The following is a 12,845-nucleotide window of genomic DNA, read 5'->3' on the forward strand; positions in this document are numbered from 1 at the left end:
GGAGCCCCGGAGGGAGTACCCCCCCCCCCCGGGCTACACTGTTGCTTTGACTTTGTGCTTGCTCTGAAGCTGGACCAGGGCCGTAACTAGCAAGAGGCAAGACGAGGCACTTGCCTCATCTTAATTTTTACCCAAAATTAAAATCAAGATATGTTTTGTTGGGAAAAAAATCCCCAGTTGAACAAGGTTGATTTTTCTCAAGAAATACCTCATGAAAAATGTCTCTGAACTGAGATTCATAGCTTCTAGATTCCAAAATTTTCTGGAGGGCATGCCCCCAGAACCCCATAGCAAGATCTTGCCTCGTCTATGGCAAAGGTCTGGTTACGGCCCTGTGGACACGAAATATTTATGCAATTACTCTTTATGTCTGATTGCCTTAACCATCCAATTTCTTTTTTGTTTTTGTTTTTAGTCGATTACCTACCTTGAGATAGATAATTCCTTTTAGGGCGCTAGACAGCCTCATACCAATGATGTCATATTTATACGCTATACAATGCGTATAGAGTTCAGGTATGCAACATAAAACCAGCAATATGGCACTAGTGTATATGATGAGACTGCGATTATCGTTTGATGTTAAAAAATGTATTATTAATCCAAGCAATAGGGGCTGAATAACGCGACATGAAGAGTCCACTAATAACCCACAGAAAGGGAAAATATGTTCTTGCCAGGAAACAGTCTTCGAAACACATTTCCAAAGTTTAGGTTGCCTTCCCTCCGACTTGTTGCATTCTTGCACATGGCTATTCCATGTTTTCCAAAGCCGTTCAGTCAATTCTCGTGTCCTGTCTTTGTGGTGAAGAGGTAAGAAGTCAGATTGCTTCAAGGGACGCTGGCTTCCTGTTTTGAAAAGACCGTTCATCCACCAAAACGTGAGAATGGAGAGAAAGTTTGCAGTTGTCGCTGGGTGAGTATTCTCTTTATCGTCATCATCATTGTCGTCTTCATCACTCGCCAACTTTTTGTAACTTTTACGTGACATTGCTCTGTTTAATTAAAACAAAACTGGAGATAAAGTTTATTTGCTGTACATTCTTCTATTTATTCCATAACATCCTGGCATAGTATTTCATGACTTATTGGTCACCGTGTGTTCTGTGTTGCGTGTGTGTGTACCGACCTAAACTTGAATTAATATATTTGTAAATGTGGCTACCTGCCCTTTTTACCTCTGGTTAGGCAGGCCCCTCTCCCTATCTTTGACATGCTTAGCTTTACGTAATAATCTTCTATCAAATCAAACTGATGTAACGTGATTGCTTTTTTCAACTAACATGATTGTGATTGTTTTCCGTCTTGCTTTAGTTAAGCCCTTTGACTATCAGTAAAACTTCGTCGACCTACTGATTTGAACTTCTGTCGTTTTTGTTCTTATTACCCTAATTCCTATGTTTTATTCGTGACTGCGAGTGGGCTGTTCTCTCTGACTACATGTAAATAATGAGGAATTAATCATCTTTATAGTCTGAACAAAGCGCATATGTTAATTCTGACTTGCTAGCGTACCACTGATGCATGACTCGATTCTCACGGCACGGTAAAGTCGAATTCATTGAAACCTTACAGTTGAAGTAAAGGTCCCATCTTGCAGTGAATATATCCCGTTAGAAATTTGCTATGTGTTTTATCGCTGCATATATCTACATGTTAAATTGCCTTGCAGTACTTTGGAGCTCCTTCAGCGCGAGTCAAAATACAATGAATTGCCGGAAAAACATACAGCGATACTCTCGATTTACTCGCTACATGTTAGGGGTCATGTTAAATTCGGACTAATAAGAAAATTGTTTTAAGATTATTTCCTTCTCAATATTTGGCGATTGGTAAAAAAAAAGTCTCCCACAATACAAATATCGTGAGATATTTGTGCCGTTTTCGGGCGTTATCTTTACTTTACGAAGTGGAGGTAAATTAATCGCAGTGATTTGATTTAATTGTTTTTTTTATTAATAAATAATAAGAAGCACGAAGGTGAACTCAGTGGATAAATTGAGATTCAAACATTTAGTGGTTATCATTTATGGTAGAAACTTTATTTTCTCATGCACTAAGGACGGCAATATATATTTGTTCCAGCCATACTTTGAAGAGGTAAGCTATAAATGCGAACTGAACGTTATTAAATATTCACAACGCCATTTCATTGGTCACAGTCTATCAAATACATACCTAACTTTATTAGACAAGAACTAGTTGAAATCAGATAGCGACAATCGCTAGATTTTTAGACTTTAGTGAATCGCTGAGAAAAGTTCGGTATTTTGGAAAAGTGGTCGCTTAGGAGCAAAAATCGACAGAGAGTCTCGACTGTCTTGACTGTTCTCGTGACAGTGGTCTTGAAGATCGATCACTCGTTCTTGGTTGACAAATCTTTCCATTTGCCTTAAAGCCGTACACGGAGCCACCTTTAACAAATTTAATTTTTTGAAGAAAACCTGTTTGTAAAAAAACTATAACGTAGACTTCTAGGCCAATCAACATGACCATGGGTAGGAATCAGCGAGAAATCATCTCCGAATAATTACTCGTGACTCATTCAGTGAACAACTGCACTTGATCGACTTGCCAACATACTGATAGATCTCAAAACTTACCTTCAAATACCAGAGAGAAATTCTTTTAGTATTTGTCTATATATCCATGCCCCGGCGTAAACAAACGAAAACGCCGCTCGTGTGAACATTATGTTCGATTTCCCCCCAATCTACTACTTATACTTGATAATTATGCTTAAAAGTTTGAGTCTATTTTTGTCTCGTTCTATGCTTGGCTGCTGATGCGAAAGACTTAGTTCTTCACCTCACTTCGTTTCGTGTACGAGAGCCTGGTCTGTGGGATAGTATTAGCTGATAAACCTATAGGTTGAGATTTCATGTACGACTTTTGTGTTTTCGCTTTTCTTTAAAGAGAGATATTGTAGTGTTGTAGTGCTTCTCCGGCGATCGGCGGTAAAGTAAAATCACGCTTCAGTAACTTTTATAATAGCACCCCTTCAGGCTACAGATTCGATTATCATTCAAACACCACAACACTTGAAAGAAAACCGCTAACAATGCCTTTTGCATGTGGTAGTATACTTCACACAATGTGCATACCTATGATCGGTTATTTAATAGTCCTCTTTAGCTACGTATATGAATTGCCCATTGTAGATCATGAGAATTGTCCCTTTGACTAGCTGAATAGTATTCAGTCATTTTCACGTGAATTTGTTTGAGTTTGAAAGAGATAATTCTGAAGGGCAACATCACGTGGTCTACAATGGGACAACAAACAAACGAAGCTAAAGAGGTCTATTCAATCCCTTTCACATCAGCTGTGCATTAGTCATGCACAGAGAGAGAGAGAACACACCACGAGGAAAATACACCACGTCCCACTGAGAGGGAGGGGGGGGGGGGTGTTAATGGAATGCCTTCCCTGGCATTTCGATGTGGTTTTTAACCGCCGACTGGTTAGCTCAGTTGGTAGAGCGCCAACTACAATGCAGGAGGTCTTGGAGCCGCAGAACGGACCAACACTCAGGGTCTTAAAATAACTGAAGACAATGTGCTGCCTTTGCAATGACATCTACAAATGGTTAGATTTCCTAGTCTTCTCGGACCGTAGGCTACGCCTCCTGCATCTTCACTGTTATAGTCGGCAGGGGACGTTAAACAACTCACGCACGAAATTTTCCAGTGTCTCTCTCCTCCGCAGAGGCTCCTTCGGTCCCCAGGCTCCGCGCGCTTTCTTTTCACATCTCCCCATTTCCCAGCCCAAACGAAAAAATAGATGTAGTGGTGACAGTATAAAAATCGTTTCAGATATAACGCCTTTTTGCTTTACTGAAAAAAAAACATGGCAGCCCAGGTAGTTTTTCTTGATTTTGAGAAAGCCTTCGATTCAATGCCTAGAGGTGTTTAATTTTGGCCCACAATTAAGACAGTGGATCACGGTTTTATATAACGACATCACAAGCTGCGTCTTGTACAACCGTTTAACAACTAACTGACCGCGTAAATGCCCGCACTACTTATTGAAAAATGGTCATTGTATTTATCACGCACATAAGGGCGAGTCCTACTAAAGCTGCCAAGAAAAAAAGTATAATCTAAATTAGATACTTTTCCAAAGACCCTGAGAGAAAGTGCAATTGCGACTGTAATGGGTGATCATCAGAGCAAGCCAGACCCTCGCTCAAGTTTGTCTTTATTGTAATGTACTGAACGATCGTTTATGCCGGCAACGTACATAAAACCTTCGATATAGCATGGGGGTGCGTCAATTTTCTTCATTTCTTTCCCTTGTAATTTTTAAAGAACCCATCCGAAAGAAAGGGGGATTCCGGTTATTTTTGACATGATCATAGCCCCAAATGCAACATCTAAGAATTGGAATTTTTGGTAAACCAGCACGTCAAAACACCATTGGATGGCAACGTCAGGAACCGTCACCAACCAGTTGTCAAAGTGAAAAAACCTCACGGGAGGGGTGGCACTCACTCCACCCCTTGTGCGTCCGAGGGCTAAATCGCCGTAAAATTTGCCTTGCTGCCAGTGAAAAGCTAAAGGTACAGGAAAGTGTAGAAGATATGCTTAAATGCCACTTTGATAATGGTTGTGGAAATTCTTTGAGTTAAATAGCCTTCGTGAAGAATAATACAGTTGCACATAATTATTTGTTTATTCAGTTAAAGCAAATTGAAACCAATGTGTACACTGTAAATTTGAGATACACGCAACTGCCATTGTAACTAGAACCCTGTTAGAAATTACACGTTCCATTTATTACACAAAGAAACCAACTGGATTGGTCTTGATTTCGTTTTTTTTTTCAAAGCATCATGAAATGCAGATAGACATAATTTTAGATCATATTTGAGTTTAACCAATCTTTCAACAGATTTCATTCAAAAACATGAACGCAGTTGTCAGCTGGATCAGTGACAAGTAATTGTCCGTTCTTTGAGATGGCAACAGACCAAGGTACCACATGTTTAGTGAGCTGTTGCCCAACTTCGTTGACAAACTCTCCATCCAGTGTAAACGCTCGTAGTCTTTGGTTGTCATAGTCACAAACGATCAGGTTGTTAAACCTGTCAACAGCAAATCCAAAAGGACCCTTTAACTGCCTAGCACGAGGTCCCTCACTACCAATATCATAGAGAAACAAACCTTCCTTACTGAACGCCTTTACGCAATGAACTCCATCATAGGACACAAAAAACATGTCTTGGTGAAAAACAGCGAACCAAGGGGACTCATCACAGTCTGGAGCACTGAAGGACTGTAACACTTCTGCACCGTCGGGGGAGAGGACCTTTACTGCTTTGTCGCCACTGTCACACACAATCATGCAATCATTACGTGCAATAGATAACGCCCACGGAGACTTCAACCGGTCATTGGTGATATGCTTTATAAACTGACAACTTTCGGTGAACACCGAAATGGTACCGGAATGGACAACAACGATTTCACCAGACCTGGTGAATGCTACTGAGAACGGCTCGTTAAGTCTCTCGGAGCCATCTCCCTTGTGACCAAATTCTCTCAAGAAATTGCCATCGGATGTGAACAGTTGAACTCTGTTATTTTGACAGTCTGCAACCGCAATGTTCCCTGTTTTGTTACACACTGCAATGTCAAATGGATCGTCAAACTGTCCCCGTCCTGTCCCACCTGAGCCAAATTGATACACATGTTTGTACTGGTGTGCAGACACCTGAACACTCCAGGGACTACCAGTCAGCGGCTGGCCGTTAACAGCCATGATCACGTGATGCTGCCCAGGGCAATTTGGTGTGAAATGCACAATATATCTGCCATCTTGCTTGTTTTCGATCGTCTTTTCTAGATCTTCCCCCAACGGAGTCTTTACCGTAACTGCCACTTGGTCGTTCTTGTAATAGCACATTCTCCCCTCGAAATCTTTTGTTACGATGGCAAAATCGGTTTCTCTGCCAACGTCCCCTCCTTCGAAAGCTTTGCCTTCTGCCACTGATTGCAAAGAATTTGTAAAACTAACAATTACCTGACCCGGAAGTGTCTGCAGTACAGTTTGAATAGCTCCTTCATTTGTCACGTAACTGACATGCCATGGTCTGTAAATATTCATTTTTTCAACATTCAGAAGTCTTTGACAACGTTCAACAGCACTCTGTTGTTTCTGTAGAATTTCAAGACTGTTGTTTCTTTTCAGGATGGCTTCACAGTATTCCACGTTACTTTTTAACTGCGTGACAAGCAACCGGAACTGTTCTTGCTGCATTGCGTGACTTCTTTGTTGTTCGTCATCAAGGGCATCTAACTCGGCCATGATGGCCATTTCATGTTCCTTTACAACTCGAATCACTTGCTCAGCAGTTGTACGCGCATTTTTGCGGGCTAAAGCGATGTCTTCTCTCGTGCTTTTCAAAAACTCAGTTCCCTTTCTCATCTGTTTTTCAAAGTCGTCGATCTGTGTTTTTACATTCTGGAGAAACTCTTCCATTAGGACCTTGCTTTCATCAGCGGCAAGTTGTGTTTTCACTATGGTGTGACGATGATGCGTTATGAGTGCACACTTGTTGCAAATACAGATTTGGCATTCTCGGCAGTAATATTCAAGTTGTTCATGTTCGTGATATTCTTCACCACACATGATAGGTCGGTTCATCCTCTCCAGCTCTTCTAACTTGAAACCTTTCAGAGATGGAAAACGAGATATCTTACTGAAATTCATCAAAAATTATTCAAAGTACACTCCAACCTCAACAAAATTCGTAAAGATACATTTCCTGCAAAAGAAAGAACCCCATCCTTCCCCTTGGGCTTATGTCATTATTTTCCCTGGAGGGACCGACCTCCAGGGTAATGGCGACCTTAATAGGGTGATCCTACGGGATGTAAGTAGAGAACAAATTTAAAGTTTAAACAGTAATGCCTCTTTCCATTTGAGAGTAAACCAACTAAAACAACTGGCCGGGTTGTTAGAAAGACAATTTTCGCTAATCCTGGGCCTGTTGTTCAAAGTAGGATTAAGTCTTTTGACATTTCAGTGAGGTTCTGTTTTTATGTTCTGTCCTCCAGTTTTGATGTCGACTTATTTCAAACTTCACAAAACATAAACAATTAAACACCTTTATACAAGAGAAATTGAACCCTCGATCAACTTTTAATCCTGGGTTAGTGTGAAACGGCTTTCGAACAATCCAACTCAGGGTTACAAATTAACCGAGATTCTAATTTCCATTGTATAGAAATGTTTAAATAATAATGAATTGATGTCTCGAGAGAAAGAACTCAGAGCAAATTCTAAGTTCACAGATGGGACTGTGAAATGAAATGTTTTCACTGCTAATGACGCTAATGGTTTGTGGTTTTGGCATTGGTCAATACCAAAAGTAAAGGACTAATTACTTAAACAAACATCTGTGCCAACGGCAAGAAGTGGTCAATCGCGCTTCGTACAGCCGGGCCCTGGGGATAATTTAATTTTCTTTCAAACGAACCTTCAAAGCCGATTTCCTTTCTGGACGCGAAGCTTGATGCCGTCAAGGCATCAAGCTTTTTCCTGACGTTTCTAATTTCGCTTCCAATTTCATTCAGCTGATCTTTTACGTTGTCTTCATCCTTCTTCCATTGGCTTAGAAGTTCTTTGTAGTGATCTTCAATTTCAGGATCCATGCACTCAGTTTCCAGATTGTCGATAGCTGCTCTGTACTGAACTCCTCCCAGTCTCACCAGAGTATCCCGGATGTCTTGCCAGTATGTGTTAAACGTTGCGTCATCAACCGAAGCGTGCTCGGCATGAGCGTACACGGTGTTTCTAAAATACTTGACACGGGCAATATCTGCTTCACGACTCACGTCTGTTAAAGCAGGAAATGTGTCCCAGCCAGTTGCTGGAGAAGGTAAGCCACAGATGTTTCGCAACAGAACCATCAAAAGAGTGATGTCAAAGTCTCTTGAAGACACCGAATTAGGGATAGCAGGAAAGAGCTTTCCCCATTGTGTTGGATTAATAATTTTCCTTGTTCTGAGCGTTTGCAACGTGGTTTTATTTCCCGCTAAGACTGTGTGAAGATTTGCTGGTGGGTGGATGGCATCGAAAGTGCCTCTGAGGGCCTGAGTACCAACATCAACCAGCAGACGACACAAGCGAGCGTAGTTTGTTGTCTCCTTGGTGGATAACGTTGCTGGTGAGGAACAAGCCATTAGAAAAACGTGTCACTGGTTGAAAAATAACAGAAATAGCATACGATTAGGAACGATAGTTAAAACTGCGGAACATAAGACCGCCAAAGGCTGTTTTCTTGTTTTTATTGTGCGCGTTTTAACACAATCTAAGAGTTCAAAACTGGCTTGACTTGTCTTAACATCAACAGTGTCGATCGCGAGTATGAAGGGAGGAATTACGCCTAGCTTTTTCCTACTTCAAAATAAATGTAGCCTAGTATTCATAAGGTAAGTTTACAAGGTAAAAACAAGCTTTACACCAGTGGCAAGATTCAGGGAGCTTGCCCCCACTTTAAGATACATCCCAAGTCTTACTGCGGTACAATGATCCTTTTTTATAATCCATCCGAAAACAAGCCTTCCCCCCTAAAAAAGCTCCCCAGATCTTGAACGCAAAAATCCATCCAAAAATAAGCCATCTCGAATATTAATTGGTCCATGGGCTTGTACAGCTTTTGAGAAAATCGATGCGGTTTTCCATGATTTCTGTTGACTTCGCATCCATACGACCATATCTGCAGTTGTCAAAACCGGGGATTTCAATAGCAGACAGCAACAGCCAAGAATCACTTTCTAGCTGACGAGACATTCCAAGAATCGAAGTGAAGCCGCACTCGCCTCGCTTTCATATACTCGACCCAAACTCCTCCGCGCGTTCCTAGTGTAGTGCTTGTCTTGTATTTTAAGTTGTCAGAGAATGCTCAGAGTCCTGTAATGTTTGTTAATAGACTGTAAGACTTGTTTCGGGCTTCCTATCGTTACGCCTAGAGAGTTTTATCATGTGGTATTCTCGTCTACAGCAAAAAATGTTCCGATACAGTATCCTGTCCAAATACCATAACTTGTTGATAATGAAATGTCTAACACAATTTAATTAACCCTCGGCGTGGGGGGGGGGGGGGGAAGAGAATTTACTCTAAACCTCTTAGACCTTCCAATAGCTGTTTATTCATCCTTTGCTCAAATCTTGATATGTCAATCATGTGTCCACGATATTTGACGTTTCCATGGCAACGTCATAATTACATGCAGGTCTTGCCAAAAATCGTCATTTTTAACATTTTTCTTTATTTTTCCAGTTTTATGAAACAGAATTGAAAGATTTGTTTATTTTTACATTCCATATGCATTCTGGCTTGATTTTGCGTCAATTTCCTTTATTTTCTGCTTTTCTAAGAAAATGGTGAAATCCAAGATGGCGGCCCTAATAACGTCACATCCAACAAAAAAATATCTCATCTTGAAGAGTACGCTACGGGCGTTCTACTCAGTGCAAAATAATCTCACTGCCCCTTAATACAACGAAAACCCTGGGGAGGGGTTCCATCCAACCCCCCTTTTCAGGCGCGTAGCTGAAGTTTTTGTAAGGGTGTTCGTATTGACAGGAATAATTATTAAGGGGGGGTTATTTAATACGAGCGCCGAAAGCGCGAGCGTCTAGGGGGATCTGGGGGCATGTCCCCCCAGAATATTTTGAATCTAGAGGCCCGGAAATGCTATTTTCAGCATTGTGTACGTCAAACTCGATGGAGTGTAAAATAACAGGTATTTTAAGTCATAACAACAATATTTCCGGCGTTTTGTTAACTTGATACATTCATACATACATACCGGCTTAGTACACTAAACGTTTTACAAAAGCTTGACGTGTGCTGCAAAGGTTAAGTCCCCACCCCGGCTCCACCTTCAATGTACTAAAAGCGGCGTAAAATCGTCAATATGCACTAAATACACCATAGTTAGTACTAACTATGAATGCACGTATCACCTGGGTCCCCCGAAATTGTAATCCCCGCATTTTGTTTATTGATACTCCATTTATCAACTCCCGGACGCCTGTTAAGGAAATACTTTTTCAGCAATGGGATTATTTTGACTACATATAATACTAGGGCACTAAGATCCATTCTCCTAACAATTTAATACGTTCCCGATACTTTTAGCGTTTTCGTGCAGGGTAATTTAAAAGCTGCAACTCTCAAAGTTTGTTTTCCATTCCCCCACTATTTGCTAAAAGCTGAAAATCAACAGTTTGTGTTTTCGGTCCTCCATTATTGACCTCCAAAGGGGGTTCGTTCGAACCCCTCGAACCCCCCCCCCCCCCTCCTACGCGCCTGCTTTTCCAATGGTGGGGGTCTGAATTTGCTTTTACGTCCGGGGGTTAATAGCTAGTCTGCTGCACCTTTGATGGGATGTGGCGCGGCCAATTGCAGCCCAAGACAACTGATGGAAAATATTAAACATATATCATAGCGCAATTTTCGAAACTAACTTAAGTGTGCACTAAACAAATAATTGTCTGACTTGTTGCTATTCATTAGGCAAACGTATTAATTAATGGGTTGGATAAATCCTCTCATACTGTGTTATAACACTTGAAAATATTGTTTTGACCCAGATAACATCAAACTTAAGCACCAAGTTTAGCTTCCTATTGGTTTGATCACTGGACTGAAGAACACCTCGGGCGATTTGTCTTTCTCGAATCGACTGGTTCGTTTAAAGGATTGCGATGAATGACAATACTTTAAAACCTGTGCACTGTTCGGAAAACACGCGAATAGAATATTGCACCAAATTTTGGGTTTGTTTCAAGTTTTGCCATTTCTTATCGCTGGAGCATTTATAAACTGCTAAATGTTTGCAGTTAAGTCCCGTGATCCAAACGAAGCGTAACATTTATTCATAAATAAAAAATGAATATATTAACTTGATTGCAATTTCGTCGCAAAACTTCTTAGTTTAACTTCTAAGTACAGAAACCTAGTTTTCTTGTCCCCACCAGATATGTCTGATAACCTGCGCTTTTTCTTGAGCATATTTCAATATCAATCAATCATGTCAAATAAAAAAATAACGCCAATAACATACAACAGGCGACCCTAGTTGTCTAATTTGGAAGTTAGTTTGGTGCATGTGATTTGTCGTAAATTCAGATTACGGAGCCCTGTAACACAATAATTCCCGAAAGAACGGAAGTGACCTCTTAGTCTGAAGCTTTCTAGAACAGTTCTAGAGATGACAACCTTGCCAACTTGTACCTGACAACCCTGCCAAATTATCACATTTTTCTGTAACAATTCTGAGCATCGCTCGTTTTGTTGATTAGCATTTGAGTCCCGCTTTAAAAGACCGAAGTAATAAACGACTTCATGGCATTCACGCCAACAAACCCTGTCGCGTGTTTTTCTTTAAATTCCTGATTTATATATTTGTTGCCACGGGTTCTGGATATAGAAAAACAAAATCGGCACTGCTTGTGGGCCTTAAATAAGTATCATCGCTAAATATCACTGTTGAAATTTGCACAGAAGAAATAGAATGTATAGAAGCCGACGTGTAAGGTCACATCATGCCTACCATATCATGGTATTATATTTATCCTTTCACGAAATACAAGCGTGAATAAAATTTAAAAAGGCAGAGATACACTACGTATCCCCTCTACTTTCATGTTTCGCTAGCACATTAATTAATTAATTAAGGTGCATTTTCAGCAACACCAGGGGATTAAAGCCTGGTTTCCATATGATCGCAGACGATCGCAATGGATCGCAGACGATCGCAGAATTGTAGGTTCTGCGATCTGCGATCATATGGAAACACACTTTTGCGATCGTTTGCGATCGTCTTATCCCATAATATTGATAATCGATCCCATCATTCAACACTTCTGCAATCGTCTGCGATCATTTGCGGGGGGGATCATATGGAAACAGTTCGCTCTTCGATCTTTGCGATCACACGGTTCAGTAAATTTCTGTGATTTTGCGATCGTCTGCGATCCACTGCGATCGTCTGCGATCATATGGAAACCAGGCTTTAGTTACGATTTAGATCGATTTATAACAACCCGTTTACGAAACCGTGAAAGGGCCGATCATGCGATCTGTTTTCGGCATCCACATGTCGATTTGAGAACAAGGAGGAAAACTGTTACGCGATTTCTCAAAGTTGTTATCGATAATAAGGAGCACATAAACTACAAATGCGATACTAACCTGCAATCTCACAAATCGTGTGAACAAATGAAGGAAACGCTGGGATGAGCGACCGCTACTTCGTTGTCGATTCGTTGAATCACAAGATCAACTTTGCTTCTAAGGTCACACAAGGTTAGAAAGCCACAGGCGGCCCAAGCTCACAATTAGAGGAGTTAAAATATTTAACATAATTGTCTTTTGTAACCGTTCGCGAAACGTGACTCTCGACCGGCAGCATATGGAGGTGTTGTGTTACAACGGTTCTCGTTTATAAAGGTTTGTATGGGAGAATACGCTTTCGAATTTATAGCTAAATATAATGCGATTTTGACAATAAAATCAACTTACCTCAATGTCCTGTCGTTACTTGTCTGTTGTTACCTCGGTTCTCAGGCCGATCCGAGGCGTTTTAAGCGAGTTATGCAATTTTTGGTTTCCACTACTTCTTCTTAGCAGTGGAAACCAAAAATTGCATAACTCGCTTAAAACGCCTCGGATCGGCCTGAGAACCGAGGTAACAACAGACATAACGACAGGACATTGAGGTAAGTTGATTTTATTGTCAAAATCTCATTATATTTAGCTATAAATTCGAAAGCGTATTCTCCCATACAAACCTTTATAAACGAGAATTAACCGTTGTAACACAACA

General features: G+C 40.7%; 2 protein-coding genes across 3 annotated transcripts in view; one reads left to right on the forward strand and one right to left on the reverse strand.

Moving 5' to 3' along the window:
• Positions 1 to 232: 232 nt before the first annotated feature.
• Positions 233 to 12,845, forward strand: part of LOC144643937 (N-acetylated-alpha-linked acidic dipeptidase 2-like) — a 42,147-nt gene continuing 29,534 nt past the window's right edge. The window contains exon 1 of the mRNA XM_078503337.1: positions 233 to 318. The gene's annotated coding sequence lies outside the window, so the exon portion shown is untranslated. The remainder of the gene's footprint in view (positions 319 to 12,845) is intronic.
• LOC144643934 (uncharacterized) lies at positions 4,677 to 12,350 on the reverse strand. 2 transcript variants are annotated; one of them, XM_078503333.1, is made up of 4 exons: positions 12,339 to 12,350; positions 12,212 to 12,307; positions 7,484 to 8,204; positions 4,677 to 6,674 (listed from the first exon to the last, which is right to left on the reverse strand). In XM_078503333.1, exons 3-4 carry the CDS (start codon positions 8,187 to 8,189, stop codon positions 4,897 to 4,899), a joined length of 2,484 nt encoding a protein of 827 aa, XP_078359459.1. In that variant the 5' UTR covers positions 8,190 to 8,204; positions 12,212 to 12,307; positions 12,339 to 12,350; the 3' UTR covers positions 4,677 to 4,896. The 2 variants fall into 2 exon arrangements, with proteins under 2 accessions (XP_078359459.1, XP_078359460.1); XM_078503334.1 differs by lacking the exons at positions 12,212 to 12,307; positions 12,339 to 12,350 and having other exon boundaries at positions 7,484 to 9,081.

Source organism: Oculina patagonica, chromosome 2 (genome assembly GCF_052425735.1).
Source record: "Oculina patagonica isolate OP01 chromosome 2, crgOcupat, whole genome shotgun sequence".
Lineage (NCBI taxonomy): Eukaryota > Metazoa > Cnidaria > Anthozoa > Scleractinia > Oculinidae > Oculina > Oculina patagonica.

Excerpts from the sequence above, each read along its gene's own strand:
- LOC144643934 (XM_078503333.1), bottom strand. The coding sequence starts at position 8,189 with ATGGCTTGTTCCTCACCAGCAACGTTATCCACCAAGGAGACAACAAAC. Across the intron at positions 6,675-7,483 it reads AAAGGAAATCGGCTTTGAAG|GTTTCAAGTTAGAAGAGCTG; the intron begins GTTCGTTTGAAA and ends CATCTCTGAAAG.